Genomic DNA, 24,170 nt, shown 5'->3' with positions numbered 1-24,170 from the left:
TGGTTCATTAAACTTGCAAACAAGCAAAATCTACCTGGCTAAAGAGAGAGTGGGAGGAAGATGTATTTTACGGGCATCTCCATTCTATCGGTTGTTTCCCACAGGGCTGTTTTTACGCGTTAAATGTCTTCAAATATTGCTTTCAGTTTTTGAGAAAAGGAAGAGCAAAAAGGCTGAAACCTGACATTTTCCATCAAGTATTACAAATTGATGTAGAGAGTAACCTTTTTTGGATAAGAAGAGGCTTAGCGATATCTTGTGCCAAGTTTTGGCCTCCTGGCGGTGTAGCATTAGTCATTGTATCACAGAAAAGCATGTCAGAGTAACAAGTTCATGAAGCTCATCAGAGTTCAGGCTTTTTGACCCCTGGGTCAAACCAAATCCCCCAAAGCAGTCAACTCGGACTTGCGGCGTGCATGCTTCCATCAAGCTTCTCGTCCCTTTTCCCTCCTATAATTACAACAGGTGCTTCATTTCAAAGCGAAATGTCTGTCAAGATTTGGTTGAGTTTTTTTTTTTTTACAAGTAATGCGCAGCTGTATTATCTTTCATATCTGAAACGGATGGGCTTTTTGCACTTACCTAAGATAGCATTTGTCACATTAATGTTAGAGATAAAAAGCAAATGAAGATTATCAAAATTTGGAGTGATGTGTTGTCATAGGTTTTCAGATACCCAAGTGTGTGCATGTTAATCATGTACCGAAAAAGGATGGCGCCCTTTTGACAAAAACTGAAAAGTAACATTTACAAATGCCAATTTTTATGCTCCAACAAATGGCAGTTATGTTCAGGAGAAAGTAATGTGTTTTGTCAGTAAAGGTAATTTGATCAATATTCGCCTTTATTTGAAAAAACAATGGAGATAATTTTCAACATCACTTTGTATACAGTAAAGTGAAAAAAGTTTCATATTAATCGCAAAACTTTTGTGGACCTTTTCCACAAAAGTTTTATTGAGGAAATCATGAATATCTTTGTGAGCTCATTTTCAAAAGGAACAAACTTACCTGTTGCGTCAATCCCGATAACAAGAATGAAAGCAGTTGTTTGTCTCCAACAATTCATTGCTGGATAAGAAATGGAAAAAAAAATAAAATGAAAGAGTAGAGGACTGGTCATTGTATCGCCGTGAAGAGCAAGAACATTCAAATGGCTATGATATTGTAAGGTTTGGGGTTGGTTGCCAAACATCGCCCTTTATCGGGGACAATGATGAGGCACAATGGATGGGAAAACACAGTGGAATCCCTCAATAACACATAACGGAGCAGTTGATGCGCAAATAAGTCCACTTTTCACGGACAGTTAATTGGAAGTGAGTAGAATAGGGAAGCATACAGTTATGCAATATGCCACCGATATTTTTGAGGGGGAAAGGGGGAGGGAAGAATAAGAAATGCAGACATCAATGAGGGCGAAACTCTGATCTTGTTAGAGCCGAACTTTTCAATAGAATTTCCTCCTATAAATAGTAACCATTGTTCTGATTGCACCAATTAGTTGTTGACCGTTATTTGGCCCGGCCAGACTTCACCAGTTTTTTTTTCAATATTGGAGGTATCTCTTGAAATCAAGAAATTGGCCGTCAGAACAATCACAGGCCGTCAGTTGTTTCAGACAATAGAAAAGTAAGAGAGATTAGACAATCTTTGAATATGACATATGGTGGGACAAAAGGCACAAGAGATAAGGAGTCCCACAACCCCAAACTCCAAGGATATCTCCATGGTGACGGGGCTGGCATAAACAAAGTTGGGAGGGAAAAGAAGAAACTGAATGACGTCATCGTCATCGGAGTGGGCGAGCTGCTAATTGGCCCCAGCTCATAATGAATACACCTGTATTCTGTGGACATTCCTGTATACAACTGTTACATGCAGCGGCACTCATCATTAGCGACTCTCTGTAAGTTTCAGGAATCTTCTTTGTCTCCGGAGAGATTAAAGTGTTTGAGCATATCACAAGCATAAAAGCTAAGAAGCTTCTGGTCTATCCATAAATACTACTTAGTAACTCTTCCCCATTCATCGCTGGGCATATTTTCTTTTCTTTTCTTTCTTTTTCTTTTGTTTTCCTCCTCCATCAACTTTTTTTTTCTCCGGAGGAATTATCACGACTTATTCCTGATCCGAAAACAGGGCACAAATATAGAACAAGTGGCACAACATTGCACCGATGCATTGCCACACTGTATGTAAACACATTCCATGAAACAATTCCAGGAATTTTTCCCTCCGTGATTTGTCACCTACATATTTGCATCCCCAAACTCAACTCCTTGTAATATAAGGAATGGCCAATTGCATATGCAGGCCTGTGTAAGGAGCAAAGGCTCCACCCTTGTTGTTGTTTTTTTTTGTCCGTCAAAATAATATGCCAGAGATGCAATCAGTCTGCCTATTTCTCCTCGTGAGGGCGTCAAAATAGTTTAGTGTACTGTTTTCCTGGTCCTCTTAGTGCTTGGTGGCATTCAGCTGCGTTGCTTTAATAAACATTACCTGAGGCGAGTGAATCTTGAATAAAACAAACACCTGGCAGGAGCCACAGAGTTGCTTGTGAAGAAATTGTTCCTGCAAGTCATGCCGGATTCCATGGTGTACACGTATTGCAACATTGTCTTGCAAACTCTCAATATCGTAACATTGGTGACACTAACAGTGTCTCTTGTCACTGCAAGTCATGCCGGATTCCATGGTGTACACGTATTGCAACATTGTCTTGCAAACTCTCAATATCGTAACATTGGTGACACTAACAGTGTCTAATATATAAACACACCTTTCACTAACTATGCTGATTTTGCCAAATTTGCTGAGTACAAAATATTGACAAAGTCCAACAAAGATTCCATTACTGTGTTAGAATTCTTTCATGTTTGCAAAATCCTGCAAAGAATTACTCTCATATGTATTATCAATCATGAATGTAAATGTGTCACTGATCCAGGAGTCTACAGACAAGCACTGTATGTATGCTTCCAGTTTGCCGCATCATACAGAGTTAAGAGTCAGTTTTGAACTCTGATACTCTATCAAGAACAATCAAGCACCATGTTTCCAAATGTCTCTCTAGTCATTTAATCTTTCTTTCTTTGCCAGCAACTTTTTTTCCTACCAAAACAGCTGATACAGTGCCAAACTTTGAACTCCAAACCATCTAATTCCGTGCTTCATCTGTCTCTTTCTTTCTTTCATACCACTCCCCCACATCTTGTATTTGTCAATGGTTCCTTGAACTTCACCAGGCAGCCTAATAAATTAAGGATAGTCTGGACCAGAAGAGGAAGGAGAAAAGCCACGGAGGTGAGTTATATAGTTTATTACAAGATTAAAGCTTTTACCTGGATGTGTTTATTTTTGATATAAAGTAGGCCTAACTTTCAAAACCCGGCTTTGGCTCACGTATATGGAGTAAAAACTCAAAGGGCCAAAGAACGAAGCAAGGTGAGAAAACATGTGCAATTATTAATGTTTGTAAGATTTGTTCTTCCTGATAACAGAAATCAACAGGGTTATCATTGTGCTGTGCCTCACCTAAAGAAAAGAAATTTTAAATCCAGCTTTTGAGATCCCCAAGGCGGATAAATTTTGTAGACTTCTCCTCATTTATGAGAACAAACTACCAAAAACAAAATCTGAAAATGGTTAAGTTTTAAACGGACAAAATCTCCTTTGAAACAGGAAGGAGATAGTTTCTTTCAGCCAGATTTCTGTTATTCTCAAGTATTTTATATTGGCATCTGAAGGATATCTATATTTACATCCATACATCATTCAAGTGTACACTGGTCCATACCCTACTGTAACCATTTCACCACCTGATATGACTGGTACAGCCCTCTTGTTTTGAATAGGGTAGAAAGAGATAAACATGGCTTGGGATGATACTTCAGGGCTCGAAATTAACTTTTTGCCTAGTAGTCCCATTGGGCTACCATTTTCTGAAGTTGGTAGCCCAGCGACAAGGTCTGGTAGCCCATGCATGAATGAAGAATTTTTTAAAGGATATTTTATTTATATGTAGACAAAGAAAGATTTATTTTGCATGATTCTGTCAAGGAAGTGAATTTTCTAGTCATTTGACATCAATACCTGCAGATCATAGCCTTAGGAGAACGGTATAGCATGTGTAGTGGATAACGGTGACGCCTCAAAGTTTGACGACCAATTCACACATACACAGAGCTTATACGCACATTTTGATGTTCACCATGAAAACGAATTTCACTCAGCACGTGTAAACATAACATGGCTACAGATAGATTGGCTATGAATTTCAGGATGGCAAATTGGTACAGTCATGTTCCTAATACTTTCGTGGCAATTTTAGCTATATTTCTCCACCATAGTACACTATCATGGGATGATCTCGTACACTTCGGAAAACGTAATTTGTGGATGGCCGACAGCTTTTATTTTGCAGGTTGAATAATTTTGTGTTTAATTGTGATTAAATAGCTATGAAAATGAATTTCATTAGCCATCATTTCCCGAGCCTGTCATCCAAGTACATCAGTTCAGATAATGATATTTGATTGAAAGTTTGTCGCAACAAATTCAACTGCACTGTCGCCTTTAATTTGCATAAAAAGTCATACTTTGGCCTTTCTGTGTCCAGCTGGGTTGACCGCATGAGCGTCGCTCATCTCACAGCGATCAACATTATTTCTCCCACTAAGTAATTTCATATCTCAGGCTTTGATAGTCCGTGTGGGCTACCATTTCATGGGTTTCGGTAGCCCCAGGGAAAACTTGGTAGTCTGTGGACGCGGGACTACCGCTAATTTCGAGCCCTGTACTTAATTACACAATTTCTGCATTTAGGTAGTATGCGACTCAAAAAGTGAAAGTGTTAAACTGTTGTTCAAACTTTCCGTTAAACTCTCAACCATTCTCTTACCGAATCGAGAATAATAATCAGGGGTTGCTGTGCAAAGTTTGGTATGAGAGTAACGAATCACCCTCACTGATACTTGAAATTCAAAATGGCTGCCACCCTGAATGTTAACTGTTTGGGGAAAAATGATTTTTTTTATTTTCAAAAGATTTTTCTTACTCCAAGAGCTTTAAAGTGGAGCCTCCACAAATGGAAGGTCAGAAAAGAATAATAAAAACATTTGAATTCAAATATCTGTCCCGGAGGTGCATTCTACCTTAAAATACCACCAAAATATTCACAAACTATATCTGCCTGCCGAGGTAGAGTAAACACTGGACAATCCATCCAGAAAGTGAAGAATCATCAAGTTAAATCAGGATAATTGCAAGAATTCGGCAAGTGATTGCAACTTCCCCCTTAAAATAGAATAGACACTATCATTAAAACTGCCATTCAAGGAAACAGCAAGACTCATTTTCCTCCATGATCCAGAAAATCATTTGTAAAACTGTTGACATAATAATCCATGCAAACTTGCAGACACACAGCTGGGTACCCGGTATTCAAGATCCATACAGGGGCAGCGTACTTTGGACGGTACCGGAGAATGTGGAAGTCAATGTTACCCTGTTCAAGGTAAGCAAAAATCTCTCCCTGTGGATGTATATATCAACAAATCCAGACCTACAGGAAAAAAAAAGATCGATGGCAGCTAGTTCTTCGATGTAAAATCACCCTAGAGCTGGTCAATGTCTATTTCATTTGGATATGAAAAATTCATATCTCTGAACATGATGGCAACTTGAAAGTGACCCCTTGCTGACATTTGAAAAAACAGAAATGATTTCAAGGCAGGCTTACAAGTGATGTGGTAATTTTTGAAACAAATAATTCTCCATTCCCCCCCCCCCATTTTTGATCAGTAATGCTGCTGGGCGTAACTCAGTAGAAAAAATTTGGTGATTCTGAAACTGTCTCGTTTTCTGTTGGTCTCTGAATATCAGGCAGGCACAACTCTCTCATATGAGAGGTTAGAGTTTCATTTCAGACATGCCATACGACAGACAGCGCAGTTCAAACTGGGCCTTGCCACATTCAACCGTTACAGATCATCCTGTCACTACAGAGACCACTTGATCAATATTCGTGTGATTTACTGGCTTATTGTCTCTGCCAATGGGACATATATAACGGCAGCAAAATATCAAACCCACTCATGTTGTTTGAATTTTTCATGAACGAAATATATCAGTGACGGTTTTCTTTATGGCTGTCTTTGTAAAGAATCTGAGAAAGTAATTAATGGTACAAAATGAACGAAACAGATTGAATTTATTATGTTGAATCTGTTTGGTATTTGACCAAACTGAGGGTCATCTCTATACATGAGTGTCCCTTTGATCTAGTTCAGTTAAAGTTGTGTTTACGCGTATGTGTCAGCTCCTGATACGAGCCACCTGGTTCCAGAGCCGAGGAGGTTTGAGGGTTCATACTAGCTAGATATTCCCAAGGGTCGTTCCTTCTCATCGAGAGCGTATCAAGGGGCGTACAACAAGATTGATAAATTGAAACGCTCATAAGAAACAGTCCATGCTGCAGTCCCCGGAGGAACAACTGCCTCCTGGCTGTGCAGCGCTTGGTAAATTCAAGGAAATGTAAATGCCCGCCGCAGTAGTGAGTTCATTTTGTTCAGGAGGACTTCACTTTTCATCGACAGGAAAATCGGCCAGAAGCGGAATACGAAGACAAGGAATGGACTTTTGTCATCGAAGATGTAAGTTCTCATTCTCAGCTCTTCATCAATAATTAGTGAGTTTTTTTGGAGCAGATGAGGGAAAGGAGAAAAGGATCGATGGAAAAAAAAATTAAAAGACCTGTTTGATTTCATTTCGTGTCTGTATGACACCATTGTTAAGTTTGTGCGTCATACAGTTTTTGCAAAGGTCAATGTCCAACTCCAGCAAAAACAAGTCAAAACGTACAAGATACGGTGAAAGTTAAACATTTCCTGTTATCTACATCTTCCAGATGAGCAGAATATCGCTCATCTGACACCCATTTGTCTTTATATGCAGTTGTGACGTTGTTCCTGCATAGGTTACAAGAGTGAAAACAAGCGACTACAACAAAAAGGGATACGAGAGATGTTTCTTCTTGCTGAAATGAAATAAACTCCATGTAGAGAATGTGTTCTTTCGTAGGTACACACAAACACTTGCCCCATGCTCTATGTCTTTGAAATTCAGTCTGTCTGCTTGTTTGTTTTTGATTCCTCTCTTTTTACACATGATCTACCCAAAATTATTTTTAAAAACCTGAAAATATCCCAAAACCTTGTCTAAATTTGGATCCTAGGGATATTACTGGGCGTGTTCCTTCTGAAGAGTCCCATCTTACAATATTTCAAACAGCTCCAAGAGGTTTGATGTTGTGTGATGATAGATGCATTGGATTTCATTTTGATCTGTATGATCTGATGGTCTGGAACACAAATGTGCAGGTAGTAGGATGACGCCACAGCCATCATCATCCACATGTATACTGGCACTCTGGAGCCACCTGTAAGTCTCGACGAGAGATTTGTTCCAGCCAAGGCAGTCATTCTGTCACTTGCAAATGAAGTGTTGCAGGTGCATCATCATGCTGTGTTTTTTTAATCACACGGTTAAGTTTCTCTCAGGGAAGTGGGGGGGGGGGGGAACAAAACAATGCTGATTTCTACGCTGTTTCATCTTGCCTCCAGGTGGCCAAAAACGGCAAGAAGAAAAAGATTGCCGAGTACAACATCAACATGAAGCAGCACGCCAGTGTAATGCCGTCACAATCGAACATAAAAATAAGTTTTAAACCTCTGACAAAGAAATGTGTAGCGGCAGCTCTCAGCGTAACCATATCATGTGTTCTGCTCCGAGAAGGATTTGCCACGTGAGTTTCACTGCTACGGGGCGGGGAAATGCGCCCATCTTTTTTTACACTAATCCCCTAATCGGAGAAATTGTCACTGCCTGTTAAATATGAATGAGGCTTGTTTGATTTTACTTTTTTTGCAGACTTCACCCAACACTGGTTCCTTTTCTTCGCAACAACAAAGCTGTGTCACGACTTGGCTGGTAGCGCCTATTGCTGGATTATATCGATAACTTTTTTTTTTTATCCCGTGAAGTTTCTGAAGTGTTCTGTCCGCCTGTTTGCTGAATCTGGGTTCAAAAATCTTGAGTTGCTGTACGAACATGATGATGCATTACTCTGTATGAATACATTTTAAAAATGGAATGATAATCGATCACAGTGTGGTTCATGAGAGCCATAGCAGGGAACGCAGGATTGCTTAATATGGATCAATGAAGATCCAAGATTGTTTTGATTTCCTTTGAGCTTCCTTCAGAAACGTCTTTTGCTGATTGTATCTCTGTATATGTGTTATCTTGACATCAGTAACATCCCTTAACAAATTATGCAAAGTACAGAGTGAATTGTTTCAGAACTCTTGCATTATGTATGGTTTCTGATGCCCATGTATGTAATATCTAGCGACTTCCGTCTCAGCAATTATTAAACTTTTCCTGAGCAATATCATTTGAATTGTTTAGATGGACTCTTCCTTCATTGAATTATGTAGCGTTTCTCGGAATTCAAACAGGTAGTCTCAGATGTAGGCCTTGATATAAACCCCATCTTGGCGATTTCAACTTTATAAAAGAATCATTATTCAAAGTTATAAAATTAATTTTGTAACATGTGACAATTTTCAATGACAATAACGTCTGCATGTTGACATCCTTTTACCCATCACAATATCAAAGACACATGAGAATGTCTGATAGAATGCCTTTTTTAAAGTCAGAAATGGTGGGCTGTTTCCCTAACCTTGATTAGCTCTGAATTTCACTGAAAAATTGTCATTAACTTGTTGATATCAGCCACCCCCATTTGGTCGGAACTCACAGCAAGTAGATTCTGTATTATACTTTCAACTCATGCTCTAAAATGAAAAATGGGCAAAATATTCGACGAGCATTTGGTTGAGAAATATTTACGTTGTCTAAAACACAAGCTGAAACAGAATCATGTTATCATTATCATCTGCACTGGAAGTGAAAAAGAACACAACAAGTCAGCATCTTTGACTTGGTGAAGTGAATTTACAATGCATCCAGATTGTCTTTTGAGTATGTTCAATGGGCACATTTTTTGGGCATTAAATGAACAGTATCTTCAAGTTTGTTTTTTTGACTCTCTGTGAATGCAATTTTCAAATTTTGCATTATTCTGCGTCATTTTGCCGTATACGTTGTAGAAAATCAACATTGACAAGTAGAATGAGACTTTGATAATAGCGACTTGGCATGAATAGAAAATAAAATTGTCTTCATTGACAGATTGACAGAAGTTATGTAGGATAAATGTACAACATGTTAATCTGTAATATGTAATATCACTCTGGAGCTGAACCCATAAGCTTGCGCAGCTATGTAATTTCAATAAAATGAAAGTTTACTGAGCATTGTAGATGTGGGTTTTTTGATGAAGATATTTTTAGGATACTCCTCATTGTCACGTGTTGACAGCCTCACTTGCTGCACAAGCATCAGTTCGCCGAGACCAACCAATCAGCAATTCTACTCAGCATGCTGCAGTGTACTTTGTGCCACAGCGGTGACCCTTGACACATGACTGTGTAATTTTCATGACATATTGTTACAGTTTTTTTCACAGCCCAGGATTCCTAAAAGACCAACAAATTTTCCTCTTGTCTTCTCAGTGATGATGACATGCAAAGTCTGGCCAGTATCATGAGTTTCCAACATGATGTCGGAAACATGGACGATTTTGAGGATGACGAGGAGGAGGAGGAAGACTTCGATAGGCTGGGAACATCTGCCAAGATATCAGAACTAGCCAATCAGTACAATTTACTGGGAAAGGATTATGATGAGGACCCGAAAGAAAACAACACTGGTAAATGTCCTTGCTCATAATTGATGTGGAATAGTTTCACCCCAGGTGATGGGTCTGAATAAAGATTTCCAACTATGTTTTTACTGTGGGCCAGGACAACCAGTTTCTTTTATAGAGAATTTCACCTTGCAAGACATAATTGGAAATGGCAAAGTGGATGCTAGTCTCTTCATTTGCATGTCATATTGTCATTAAAATTACTCTGATCAGCAATAAAAATCAAAATAGTGGAACAGAAATAAAGAATTTATAAATATATATTATAGAATTAATTCAATTTTGACTGGAAGGGTTGTAACAGCAAAGAGAATTCTTTGCTTCTGCCTCTGTACAGGAAGTTTTGGATTTGTTTTTCATAAAGTTTTTATGTTTCGTTTTTTTTCCTTATTTTTTTCTGGCCAGAGCAACTTTTCAAGAAGTGTACCCCGGGCAAGCTTAATAAGAAAGCAGAAGAGAAAAGAGATACTCCTGCACCCAGACTGAAACCAAAGCGACTGAACCCATTCAACGAACCCAGCAGCCAAGTCCAAACTGTTTCAAGTAACAAAGCTGTGGAGGAGTCTGAGTCGACAAACCCTTTCGATGAATCTGCCTCGACGAACCCCTTCGATGAATCTGGCCCGACGAACCCCTTCGATGAAGAGGCGGTGTCTACAAACCCGTTTGAAGAGGAAGAGTCTACTAATCCGTTCGATGAGGACGAACGAGCAGGTGGCGAAGGCTCTGCCGGAGTGCACTCCAAGAATCCATTCGATGTGGAGGACGACGATGAGCTACTCGAGTAAGTCTCCATTGTTTAACTACCTTTCAAAAACCAAGGACATCGAGGACAAAAAAGTGCAAGAGAGAGAGAGAGAGAGCTATTTAAGTTTATGTGGTCATTTCTGCCACAGTGTGTTTCTGCGCTATCTTTACAAGACTATCCAGAACCTGCTGACGTGAGTTATGTAACCATAAAATGAGAAAGTGCTCATGTATGTACAGGGCGGTGATTTTTTGAGAGGGTTGGGAAGATAAAACTCTCAGAGTCAGTGAATGATGCAGTTCACATCACCGGGTCATGACGTCAGCCAAGCTGATGTACGCAGTCATTTATAGATTTCGCCCTGACTGAAGCTTTTTGTTTGTACCATGTAAGACAAACATCATTACGGTACAGGCTACATCCCACAGTGTCTGCATTTAGCTCCTCAGGAAAACTTCGTAAAGCAGGTCTACACACGAATGTAGTCTCACCGTGCCAAATCAAACATGCAGAAATCCAGGCACCTCTCAGAGAAAATTGCCTGATTCATTCACATACTTCTAGCATGTTTGATCCCCCAGTAAAATCCAAAATTTCTGGTGGTTGTCATGGCATTTTTTGAAACCTTTTTCGCGCCCGAAGCTGCGCCAGAAATCCTCACTGACACTGAGATGTTTGCTCTGGTTCACCTGCAAGTGTATAGTCATCTTTGCAAGATGCCAGGTACCTAAGTATTCAACTTCGCTCACAAGCTGTAGTAATGCTACTGAATGATGGTAATGCTAGCTGCCAACCAAACGTTTATTACTTTGTGAAAGCCATCCATCCGTTGCTACATAAATGAGACAAAAATCCCCAAAAGCCATCCATCCATTGCTACATAAATAAGACAAAAATCCCCGTTTGTGTTCTCAACTGCACACTGCGATTGTTTTCAATATAAAACGCTGCAGTGTAATGCCTCGCTTGATTTACAAAGTTTCAACTACACGACAAGGGATGTTTACAGGGCATGATAAGGTTGAACAGCTGTGAAACTTTTTCCTTGGTTGAGAGGTTAGCTGGTGCTCTCTCGCTCTCTCTCTCTCTCTCTCTCTCTCTCTCTCTCTCTCTCTCAAACACACACACACACACATACACACATCTAAAGCTGCTTCTGGAGTTGTCAGTAAGTTCTGTTGAATTTACACTTGATCCTTGATCGACATCTGATCAGCTGCTTCTTACCAGCCGTTTTCGAAGCAAAAACCAAAACAAGAGAGAAACCAAACAAACGTGCGAACAATATACTCAAGAAATCCATTCTGTCCATGAGTTTGCAGTGAAAGCCGAAAGCCACATCCCATAGTTCTTGCTAGTCTGATCTGAATACTTGCAATATTTCAAACACTTGCTGTAATGATATCCCATCAGCACACACAACCGGCTAGGTGTCTCGCAAATTGACATATCGGTTGATTGGATGAAAGTTGCCTTGACCAGGTCCTTTCTTCAAAGGCATGTATTTGTAGTATTTCCTTACACAGTTGTGAATAACTGACATTGCTGGGGGATTGCATTACTGAAAATCTTGTCGCCAGAAGGCCAGAGGTCAGTTTAGACAGCAACAAAGAAAAAATGTAAGGGGAGGAGGGATTACTGTGTTGTGCATTAGGACTTCTTTATGCCATGGTCATAAAATAAAGATGGAGTTAATGATACGGTGTAAGGGTGTTGAGAATCACTTAGGGCTGAGGATATGAACATTTACAGTGAAACCAGGAGTTGCACAGCGCCAGTACGGACATTTTGTTATCTGTGATTAACAGTGTGGAGATATTTCAATGATGTCACTGTAATATATATATTTTGCTTTGTTTGCTTGACCAAGTCGATGCACAGGTTAAAGGTTGTACAGGTGACTGAATAAAATCATAGAAACAGGGAGGAGATAAGTGCAATGCTTGATCCATATTGTAAGGATCTGGTTATTGCTGGTGGAATGTAGCTTCCTATACCAGGTAAACAGCAACCCATTTACCCATGGTAAATGGGTTGCTGTTTGGATTTTCAACTACTGACTGAAATATGCAATTAGCCTGCACAGAGTTTAAATTGGCCCTTTTGCAGCAGGTTTCACTCAAAACATCTCGCATCAAAGTTTCAAATAAGCCAGTGTGATTGCTACAGTTTGCTGTCACGTATCAGTGTTGAGCACCATAGATCTTGCACCGCTGTTCCCAATAGAGCAGGGATTGATACAGTCGTTAACCTGTTAGTTGCTCATCTGTGTTATGTTATGCTGCATTGCTCCACTGACATATCTGGCTGTGAGATTTCCAACCAGCCGTGGTTGACAAACAGATTTTCTGTTCAAAGGATTTATACAGAGTGAGGTTATCTTTTACAGCCAGGGACCAGCGAAATACTTCACTGCATACTGTAACCAAGCGTGGAAATTTCCTGCTACCAATTTTGAATATGATTTATCACCAAACAGATAATATTGAATATTTCTGCCTTATAAAGCGCAATTATTTTTTTGCTTTATAAACTTAAAATCAGGGGACAGCTCAGGATGAAATAAATATTTGATGTGCCTCTCCAGAGTATGTGTGTCGGTATAGGGTACAACACAGACACAATGTCTAGAAATTTGGCGTAGTGGTTTGTTTTGGATCTTTGCTGCGCCCTTTGATTTTATGTTTAGCCAAGGGGGTACAGTAATCTTGTTTACAGCCCCTGAAGTTGTGTGCCTGACTGTTTACCTTGTAGCAAGGGGTATGTAGATATATGTACAAATGCATTCCTGCTAGAATGGTACAGTTCCTGATTTTTGCTAGAGTAGTTCGTGTATGTATTTGGATTTTGCATTATTGACATATTATATCTTTTGAAATAGCCTTTGTATTATATCTTTTGAAATTTGTTAATAATAATTGAACAAAAAGAAGCAAAATGTTCTATTTACATTTTGAATACACACACACACACACACACACACACACACACACACATATATATATATATATATATATATATATATATATATATATATATATATACACACATGTACATAAGTATGTATGTATACAGTGTAATCTCTCTGCCTCAAACCACTATACTTGTATGCAGAGACAAAATATTGTAGAGTAAGATGGCAGTCTCACTCACATAATACTCATTGCGTTATTTACCTGGAGTGCAGTTTTTCCTTGTCTCCATTTTTTTTTCTCAGTTGTTAGCCAGGAGAGAGTTTTTTTGAAAGGTTAATATCATCCCCTGGTGTACTATTCTTGACATAACGAGTTGTGAACACCTTTATTTTTTTAAATCATGCACAGAACAGTCCTGTACATTCACGTTTTTTGTTTGAGCGTTAACCACTGCTGCCATGAAGTCTGTAGTAACTGTCAGAATTAGAGAATTAGTTTTTTTCCCCCATGTCTCAAGGGCCTTTATGGCAAACAACGACGAAATCTGACACCAAACAGCACTGTGACTTTCCAAAGGCTTACCGTAACTTCGTTTCCATGAGAGCGTATGCACTTAAAGTTGTCCAGTGTCAAAAGCGTCACTTACTTCTCTGTTCTTAATTTTTTTTTCTTTGTCCATTTCCTTGTTTTTGGCCCGCAGAGATAATAATCCATTTTTTGAAGCGAAATCTGAGGCAAAGAAAAAGAAGAGGAAAGCCCCGCTAGCGCCTGATGTCCAGCGTCCAAATCACAATGTGCCTTCCCCGCAAACAGTGAATCACCGTCTCCAAGCCAGGAGCCATGAAGGTCAAAAATCAACACCTACCACATCCAGCCGGATAAGCACTTCTAAGGCAAAGGTAACGATTTCCACACACCAGTGTTTTTTCCACCTTCCCGTTCTGTGTACATCACTCAGTGATTAGGCACTTGGCAGGAAACCGTGCTCCAGCATTTGGGTTTAATGCCAACCTCGACCCGATTGGAATTACAGCCCCCTAATAGCCCTATTCAAGCCCATACGGCAATTATCCTCATGTGGCCCGTTCATCACGAGAGTGCCCACTCCTCACCGTAGAAATTCCACACATCTTTCCCGGAATGGAGGAGATGACTCCTGCCAACCTGGAAGCGTTAGTGTCTCTTTAACGAGTCCAGTGAGAGAGCTCTGACAGCGGTGATTTAGCCGCTCAAACAAGGGAATAAGTCCACATGCTAGTATCTGTAACAAATCCTCTTTCACTAAATATGGAAAGAAGGTGCTAACTACCCAGAGTCTTAACCAGTGATCCCATCTTTCCTTATCAATTCTCATTTCATAGTAATCTACTTACACTGTATATGTCCCACTTCTCCTAATAACGGTATGTAATCTCTGTAAATATTCTCTATAAATTCATGAAAAATTAACACTACCCGAGTATTTATGTTAAGGACTTGGGCAGCCGAAATCTCATTTTCCCTGTGTAATCTCCACAGTCCACAGCGGCTGCTAGTACCACTACTAGTGGTACTAGTACTACTACTACTAGTGCGGCGACCACCACTAGTGCAACTGCAAGTGCAGCAGCGACACCGCCGCCACCTAAACCACCTCGAGTCAGGCAGACCCCCGAGAGTAGCAAGAGCGCCTCATCTAACAATGTCGCCGCATCCCCAACTACCATTGCGACATCCACCTCATCCGCTAGCACCACCATAACCACCAATGCTTCATCAGAGAGTAAGGTTAAAACGTCACCGTTACCCTCGCCTACATTTGAACCAAGTCCAGAATTATCACCAGTGGTATGTTATCTAAACTCATGTTGTCTGACATGTTTTTTGTATTTTCACTAAATTATTCACTTCTGTATTTTTCCTCGTATGAATTTGATAGGAAGTGATCAGTGATACATATGTCATCTTGCTTCACTCTCAAAATGTAAGACTTATGAACTTTAACAATTCATTTTTGCATATCTCACAGCATGACATTCTCAGATAAATGTGAAAAACACTTTTTTCAACATGTCAAAATTACTTCTTGTGTTTTGCTTGCCTTTTGATGTGTGAGAGAGAGAGATAGAGAGAGAGAGAGAGACTTCTTGTGAGGGAAACTACTTGTACAAGCTTGTTGATTCTAGTTGAGTTGTTTTTCCGTTTCTGTGAATCCAGTCATTCATTCACTCATTCAGTTTTAACAGAGAAATTTTACACTTGGATTAGTAAACGGTTAAACAGAAAAGTGAAAGAGTAAAAACAAGTAAACTTTTGTGTTTGAAAGAAAACCACACTTGTACCGACACATTTTTTTTCCAACATTTTCAAAACTTTTTGATAGCCTAGTCCCAAACACGATCCCAAAGTTGTGAAGAAATCAACTCCAGCAGGTGAACTCCTCGACTGGTGCAAGGCCGTCACCAAAGGATCTAAAGGTGTCAAAGTGACCAATTTGACAACGTCTTGGAGAAACGGCATGGCCTTCTGTGCAATCGTTCATCACTTTCAGCCAGATCTTGTGTGAGTAGCAAAAAAACGTCTTCTCTTTCAGGCTCCGCTCAAATGCACAAGTTGTTATTTCCAAGAAAGAAAAGGGAGGGGCAAAAAAGAGAAAAGGAAGAAAAAAAAAGAAGAAAGACAAAAAAGAAAAAAAAAAGAATGACATTTTGGTATGGAAATGTGACCCTGATGAAAGCTAAGATAACTTTGTTTTGTCTATCTCAGGAGTTTCTTTTTGTTTTAACCAAGCATGCACGCTTTGTTCCTCCACAGTGATTTTGCTGCATTATCTCCCCACGACATCAAAGGCAACAACAAGAAGGTATTGTGCCCATCTTTGTTGTGTTTTTTTTCTTCCCCCTTCTCTTCAGAAAGCTTAACCGCAACCTCCCAACCATTCATTACGCTGTGAGTCGCTTCATGCCCGGAGAAAAGGAGTAATATGCCACTAATTTGGCCCCGACGTGAATGTATTGGTGTTTGTCCAAGTAGAGTATATCTGATTACCAACGGGGCATTGTGGCCGCTTTGTGCCCAGCGCTGAAAGGGGACAAAAGCAGCAGAAAGCCGTTCATGATTGAGAAATATTACCTTTGTGGCGAGTAAATAGAACAATCAAAGATTACAGACTGTCTCCTGTGTTTGTGGATGAGACTTACATTAGGTGCCTTGGGAAAATGTCCGGAATGTTTTCATAATATTGACAGTTACGTCAGCAACTCACTCAGATGTGACTTTCCCAAGCTATTAATGAGTTAGTGGAGGATGGCAAAAAAGAAAACCTACAAGTTCAAATACAAGCACCTGGCTGTGATTTTCGCATGGAAGTTCCGCGGTTGAATTTTAAGATTATCCCTTTTCTCTATCTGGTCATTATTTTTACAATTTAGCAGAGTGTAATGAATCTATACTAATGCCACAAGTTCTTTTTTATTGTTTAGAATTTTTTTGTAAAGAACTTAAAAAGAAATAATTAGAAAAAGTTTTACATACATAAATTTATTACGGTAGTGCAGTAATACATTTATGAAATTTCCTTGAATTTTGACATTGACTCAAACTGACTGTGCTAAGAGAAAACTTCTCATGAAACACAATACAGGAAGACAGCCAGTGTCTGTAATGTTCCTTGTATTCTTTGTAATATTGAAGTTGTTCATTTGAGTGAGAAGACAAATCAGACAAATTTACTTCCTGCTTGCGTACGAAGCATATAATACAGAGCTATGATTGGTTTGTTAAACGGTTCACTGGATTGTGAGTTTTAAAGAATTACCACTGCCGACAGCTTTGCTCATACTCCTTCTAGATGTACGGTAATATAGTTTCTATTCTAGTATACTTGAAAATATTTCGCAACTGATGTGATCCCTTTTGTTTTGACTCTGGCAGGCTTTTGATGCAGCAGCCAAAGTGGGAATTCCCAAGCTGATAGATCCCTCAGACATGGTGCTACTGAATGTGCCTGACAAACTTGCGGTCATGACATATCTGTACCAGTTGAGAACTTACTTCACGGGACAGGCCATGGAGGTGGGCACGATCGGCGACCCGCAGAGGAAAAGCACCTATGTGGTTGGCAACTTCAAATCGGACACCAGCAGCAAGATATCGGAGGACAAGTTTGGTGCGGAAGCCAAACTGGCTAAGACAAAAGACCTTTCGCCGACGAGTCCTGTGGGGAAATTACCCGACGTTTCTGCCGGGGAAGCAGGTCCTGATAGGAAGCCAGGAAATACAGACATTCCCAGTGCTGCATCAGAGAAGGACAAGGTTGCAAATGGGCTTCCAGTAGCCCAAAATGCCAAGAATGCCAGTAACACTGACAAAGATCGGCAAAGCAACAGGGACGAGAGAGAAGAGACTAGGAGAACGCCACACAAAAATGGCGCCAACTCAGAACATAGTAACAAATTTCAAAACAATTCAGCCCCTTCTGCTGGTGACCTGTCCAAAGCAGAACAGAAACTTGAGACACCACATTCGACTGCAAAAGTACCAGTCAGTAATGTTGTCAGCCCTGTCAATCGGCCAACTCGGCCAGCAGAAACTGTGCAACAATCTACAAGTAATAATAGTACAGTTAGGTCCCCCTCATTCATGGAGACACCTAGCCCTGACCGTACAAAGGTAAGATATACCACACAACCAGAACAAAAAACATATAGATTCAGCCAGGTGGCCACTGCCCATAATTTTGCAATAGTCTTTTTCCTCCAATAAAGCATTTGATTACATGTACGATGCAGTCATCCCCTATGAAAGTTACTTCATGTCAGAAAGCATTATTTGAACAGATTCCCTATAAAAAAAGATTAAAGAAATTGTATTTCTAGCTTGTATTTGCCATAATTTATTCATGGTAATAGGATCTGCTCAGTAATTTCCTAGCATCTGGTGTCTGTGAATATGTAACGCTGCACATGTATTTCCCCTCTTCTGAACATGAGACGGCAGTTTTTATCACCCTTGTGATTGGCCAGCACAGACCACTGAGGGTTGATAGAGGATCAATTCAGAAGGCATCACCAAAGTAACTTCCAAATGCACTTCTACGGAAATGCAATACACAAGCGTGTAGGAAGCAGTCTCTAATCTGAGACTCAGAACCACTGGCCAGATTGATTTGATATTTGATATGCAGATCTCTCCAGCGGACAGCGTTCATATTTTTGTCTCTCTCTACTGGATTGTATTCAGATTTTGTATCGTTTAAGTTTACATCGCGTTTGTTTCAATTATCATGAGGTCTGATTAAATGTGCTTTATTTCATCGATTGCCTCTGCAGAATTTGCCAGTAATGCCATTCTAGTTGATCGTTAAGCACCATAGGTAGTCTTTTGCTCAGGTCAACCCAGTTTTGTGTCAAGATGCACAGATTTATGGCCGCCAGAGTTTATTCCAATTAAATTGCCATTTAAGGTCTCTGGCTGCTTCATTTGGTCGGCCATACAATCTGCAAACTTTCTGAACTCTTGAGTGCACATGTATCTCCCATTGAGGTAATCACGTCTTGTGGATGGAAACAGTTTTATTCATATTTCTTCATTTTCCCCGTCTCAAAGAATGATGGTTTGTAAATGTTGAGTTTTTTCGTATTTTGAGTCAAAAAGGAACGCATCTTTGCAGAATTCATTTCAAATCTCCCTTTCTCTTCTCATGTCTCTGAATGAAAAGAGTCTCGACAGTCATCTTTTCCGCACACACTTCACTTTTCTCAAGTGAACTTTTTCCTCCGACAAAAAACCCCTTCTCGAGACTGACACCTGTTTGATTTTTGCGTGTGTGTGTGTGTGTGAAAAATGAGCGGCTGGTCCCAAACATTCTTAAACTTGAAAGATTACCGACAGGAGACAGATGGTCCTGCTACGCATCATCCATAAACAAAATAAATCTTCAGTAATCACTCATAATATATAACAAGCATCTGCAATTACATTAGGGAAGAATAAAGCAACGGCAGTAAGATAATTCCAACAAAGCCCTATGCCAGACATATAAATACTACCATTGACATTCTTTATGGACATTATATTGTTAGTACTATTTTTTGTTTTTGCCCTTCTCGATCTCACCAGGTACCCATCTCCATAAAACAGTTTTAATAAGACCTATATGCCAAAGTGATGCGGGAGGAGGTAGTTTTTGAATACATGGGTCGGAAATGAACATTCATCGGATAGAATCCCACCATCTGAATGATGTTTGACTGGACAGACAGTAGCTTGGCGTATACGCCTCACCGCCCATTAAATAGAGCCACCCATGGCATATTCAATGCTGCTTTTCCCTTTGGATGGTATTGTGGGAAATTCCAGCAAGTCATCATACATGCAAATTTGTGAAAACAAAAGAGAGGGGAAGAAGAAAGAAAGAAAGAAAGAAAGAAAAAAACTGCAATATTCCAACTCTTTTGTCTGCTTTCGTCTGTAGAAACCGCTGAGCAGGGAAGACGAGGTGAAGTTGCGAGCTAGGAGGCTATTAGAGCAAGCCAGGAGAGATGCTAGCACAAAATCAGCCGCCAAGAAAAATACTTCTCAGAGTGTGAAGAAAGAAAATATGACCACGGTAAGCCAAGAGTCAACAGAGCACAAAGGGATGGGGAATTCATGGTATGAACGCGTATAGACTATGTTAAGACCTCTGGGCTGTGCAATGCACCGCAATCTGTATAATTGGTCAGTCACTCTAAGAGGATCAAAGAAGATATTGGTAAAAATCCTCAGCTGCACCTGCCTCATAATCTGAAAAAAAATCTCTGAAATGCTGTTGTGTCAATTATTGTAATTACTGCAGTAGTGATGAACCTTGTCTGGCAATTATGAAAAGCCGTCGGAATAATTTCTCTCACACTTCATCTCTCTCTCTCTCTCTCTCTCTTCCCCCTCTCTTTCCCTCTTCTTCCTTTTTTTTCCCAAATTTGCATCCCCTTCCCATCGCAGGAGGAAGAGGAAGAGAGGCAGAAAGAACTGAGGGGGAGAGCAAGGCTGCTGATCGAGAAGGCCAGGCAAGGGTTGAACAAACCTCCTCCAAAGGACCTAGACGCCATTCTCTCGACAAATTATCAAATTGCCAGGTCTCCCAGTCATGAAGGTAATATCACTGTGATGTGCCCATGCAGCGTGTAGTAATTGGATACTATAACCAACAGAAAAAAAAAAATGAAAAGGAAAGCATCACTGAGAGGCAGTAAGCAGCTTATCATTTTGACAGGTGATTGTCAGCCAGACATATGTATACTTTCCAGCGGTGCGTCTGGAGTGAAATTGCACACAGGCACACACATCTGAGTAAAAGCGAAACACAGAGAAAATAAAAAAAGGAATGAGCACAGTGATGCTTTAATCTGCAACGTAGAATCTGTAATCCCTGACCAGCCGAGCAAGCTGAGGTGCCCAGCATTTCCCAGTCATAATACGGTGCACACCTCAGCCGTGCGTACCTGGGCTTGAAGGCTGGTTATCAGGTCGAACAGTTATAAGAGTGATTTATCCACCCGTGCTTGGAGGGTGTGAAATCGGGAGTTTGTAACATCTTGTGTCATTGTGATAAGAAGGAGCTAAGGCCTAAATCAGTTTACTTCTATCTCCATTTACAGTTAGAGATTTTCCAATCATCATCTACTTGTTGTTTTACTCAGTTGGTCACGGTTTACTATTGATCCCCGGGCATCAGTGAAAAGAGGTGACTGAGATCTCATTATGGGGCGATTCCCAAGGCTCTTTGTTCAGCTATCCGAGATAATGAATCATAAAAACAAAAGGTGATTCTAATTAAAGAAGGTCTCAGCCACATAATGTTGCATCTTCTTTTTTTCTCTCCCCTTGGATTCTGATGAGTGGGTTTTTCAAATGAGACAGCATACAGAGGCCAAACAAGTGGAAACTCATGAAAATTCATATGAGAAAGCAGCGGTGAATGGGCACTTGACGGGGCCTACAAGTTGCATGATTGAATGAGTGCATTGTGCGCTTGTCACCGACCGATAGTACCTGCAAGCCCGCCTTTGTTTCAGACTTAGATTAATTCAGACACTGATTGTTCTTGACCTAGGCAAAAATCCATAACCACCAAAACAAAATGAATTCTGCTTCACTGGTCTTATTATGGGCAGAATGTTTCAAACTTACCATAGTAGCTGCCCCACCGAAATAAAGAGAGTGGGAGAAAAAAGAAAAAAAAGATGACATGGCCCTTGGCTATTACACCTGTTTTCACTTGAGAAAAGAATTCCATTAGAAGAGTGACAAATGATGCGTGGATTGGGGCCATCTTTCCCTGTAGGCTTGGCCCCATGCATGTTTTTTTTTTAACTCTGGACTCGGTACTGTTATAACTGAAAGGTGTTGCCCGGGCCTGGATTTTGTACACCTTTGTGAGCAAAAACAAAGTAGCGGGGGAGGAAAGTTGAGTGATAAAGAGTATTACCTGGAGGGGGGTTCCTGGGAAATGACAACATGAGAGGTGCCACCAATAGGTAAATGCTGGAACTTGTCCAGAAAGAGCCAAGTTTTGTATTGTCACTGGTTTTTTCCCAGGCTGGTATCGAAGACCCGTTCCCTGGATCAGCGGCCTGTTTTCATTCAGGAACAACACTTTTTCCCATGCATTGTTTACAATGGTGTTCTTCACTTTTAATTTTTGTGAAAGCTGAAAAAAACAAAATCAAGGGCTGGTTCTAGTTAAACCATTGCAGTGTGTTTCAAAATGTCAAGCATTGCATTTCACAGTTTGCGTTGTTGCAGTTAGGGCTGTGGAAACGTAATCACAGTTTCAAAAACAGAAACAAGAAAAACAAACAGAAAAAATAAACAAACACTTGAGTGTAGATAGGAAAGCGGCCGCTCAGAGCATTTTTTTACGTCTTTCAAACCGGACCAGTTCAGCTTTGGTTCCATTTTCAAGCAGATGAATTTCCCAACGGACGCTTCTGTGATGCTTATGACAGGAATGAGTCAACCTTGAAAAGCATGAAAAAAACAAAATGACCAGATGTGAAGAGTTCATAAAAATGACTTTTAATGACTGGGAAATATTGCTCATAATTTTTTATTCAAGATGAAAAGAGAACAAGAAACTATGGTTACAAGGGGTAAGCTGCTTAAATGAACAGTTAACTGTCAATTCGGTGTAACATGCTTAGAGCTTTTCCTCCTCTCCAAAACAAACCATAAAAAATTACAGATCTCATCGAGAGTTGTGAAATCTTTTTTTATTTCCAATTTTCAGTTGAATTGGATGTTTTTTGAATGAAATGCGGCGTGTGTACTGTCGTCTTTCCAGATGGGGCTTACCCCCTGTTCTGATCTTGGTAACTGTCTTTGCAAAAATATCGTCAGGAAATTAACTTTTTTTTTAACTGGGGGAAAGGATAAAGTGTTATATGGAAGAAGCTGGTTGAATGGTTTCCCTTTCTGTTTGCATGTTAGGTAAAAAGGGCAGTCATGGGATATTAATTAAACAGTTTCACAAAAAAACGCTCGGCAGAGATTAGCCCGATGTTGTTTTTCCTCTAGCGTGATATAGAGTTCAAATTATAACAAAGTAGACTGATTCCACTGAGCATTTCGTGTCTACAACAGAGTATAAAGTCTTCAGAATACAAACTTTTTGAGCCATGCACAGAGCCAGGATCATCAAGGTTTATCCAGTATTGAGCTGGGCTTTATGGCGCGTCACTTGGGGTAATTCACCCGAAACCACCGTTCCAAGGGAAGTTTAACATCATCATTCATGGTAATTCACATGTTTATCATGGCCAAGTAATTATCATCGAACATTTAAATTTGGAAGAAATGATCTTTTTTTTGACCCCGGTATTATCAGCATTAAATTTGAAAGTAATCGTGACATTGAGATAAAAAATGTAACCCCTACCTATTAACTCCATCTGTTAGATTACTGACGTTAAGCATTTCTAAATTAAATATCTTTTTGTAGGGCACACCAATTAAATTGCTAAATATTACACAAACCTTTCTTTCCTTCCCGTTCAACAGCTACCCCTTTACCTGCCCAACACCGAAAAAAAAAAAAAATGTTTCCCACCATCACCAATATCTACCTAAGCTGGCACATAAATCGGCATCATCTCTTCATGGTCTTGGAAAAAAAATCCTGTGTCTAACCGATGTGTTCATTTTTCTCTTTTCATCCGCTCCATTCTGGCATGATGTACTTTTGGCATCCATTCTCTTCAAATGCAGGAGTGGGATTTCAGTTCTACCAGTTTGGTAAGAACGCAGTGTGTGTGTCCGCCACTGGATTCATGCTTCATTCAGGCACATGCTCTAACCCAGAGTTCAATTATCATTATCTCTCTCATTGTCTATTATTATTATCATTATTATTATTATTATTATTATTATTATCATCGTCATCATTATTACAGTAGTTATTTAACGCTGAATTGACAATCAAACCCTTGAAAACTGAAAACTCACTGAATGATGAAAAAAAGCAATGAATAGCTCAGCATTTAGCTCTCCTTTCAAGCAGACTGATCATTGTCCCACTGAATTCATCAAAGCATTGTCAGTTGCAAAAGAGCACACATTTGATTTCATTGTCCAGGCTGATAGAAACAGACTGTTTAATGTGATCACTGGAACTATTTTTCTTTATATGAGGGGGAGTGTATGTGTGTGTG

The 24,170-nt window shown here is 39.9% G+C and overlaps 1 protein-coding gene across 4 annotated transcripts in view; it reads left to right on the top strand.

Annotated features, from left to right (window-relative positions):
* LOC139149704 (EH domain-binding protein 1-like) overlaps positions 1 to 24,170 on the top strand; it is a 69,029-nt gene that overhangs the window by 31,664 nt on the left and 13,195 nt on the right. The window contains exons 4-17 of one of the 4 annotated variants that reach the window (XM_070721581.1): positions 3,248 to 3,305; positions 5,422 to 5,517; positions 6,599 to 6,655; positions 7,625 to 7,806; positions 9,644 to 9,840; positions 10,243 to 10,621; positions 14,201 to 14,399; positions 15,019 to 15,327; positions 15,863 to 16,041; positions 16,294 to 16,342; positions 17,413 to 18,150; positions 19,955 to 20,089; positions 20,464 to 20,614; positions 23,728 to 23,754. In XM_070721581.1, coding sequence (XP_070577682.1) covers positions 3,248 to 3,305; positions 5,422 to 5,517; positions 6,599 to 6,655; positions 7,625 to 7,806; positions 9,644 to 9,840; positions 10,243 to 10,621; positions 14,201 to 14,399; positions 15,019 to 15,327; positions 15,863 to 16,041; positions 16,294 to 16,342; positions 17,413 to 18,150; positions 19,955 to 20,089; positions 20,464 to 20,614; positions 23,728 to 23,754 — 2,756 coding nt within the window. The remainder of the gene's footprint in view (positions 1 to 3,247; positions 3,306 to 5,421; positions 5,518 to 6,598; positions 6,656 to 7,624; positions 7,807 to 9,643; positions 9,841 to 10,242; positions 10,622 to 14,200; positions 14,400 to 15,018; positions 15,328 to 15,862; positions 16,042 to 16,293; positions 16,343 to 17,412; positions 18,151 to 19,954; positions 20,090 to 20,463; positions 20,615 to 23,727; positions 23,755 to 24,170) is intronic. The other 3 variants (XM_070721582.1, XM_070721583.1, XM_070721584.1) reach the window with 3 other exon arrangements.

This window comes from Ptychodera flava, chromosome 14 (assembly GCF_041260155.1).
Source record: "Ptychodera flava strain L36383 chromosome 14, AS_Pfla_20210202, whole genome shotgun sequence".
NCBI classification, from domain to species: domain Eukaryota; kingdom Metazoa; phylum Hemichordata; class Enteropneusta; family Ptychoderidae; genus Ptychodera; species Ptychodera flava.
Note: the sequence above shows the minus strand (reverse complement) of the source record. Positions and strands in the feature narration are given on the sequence as shown.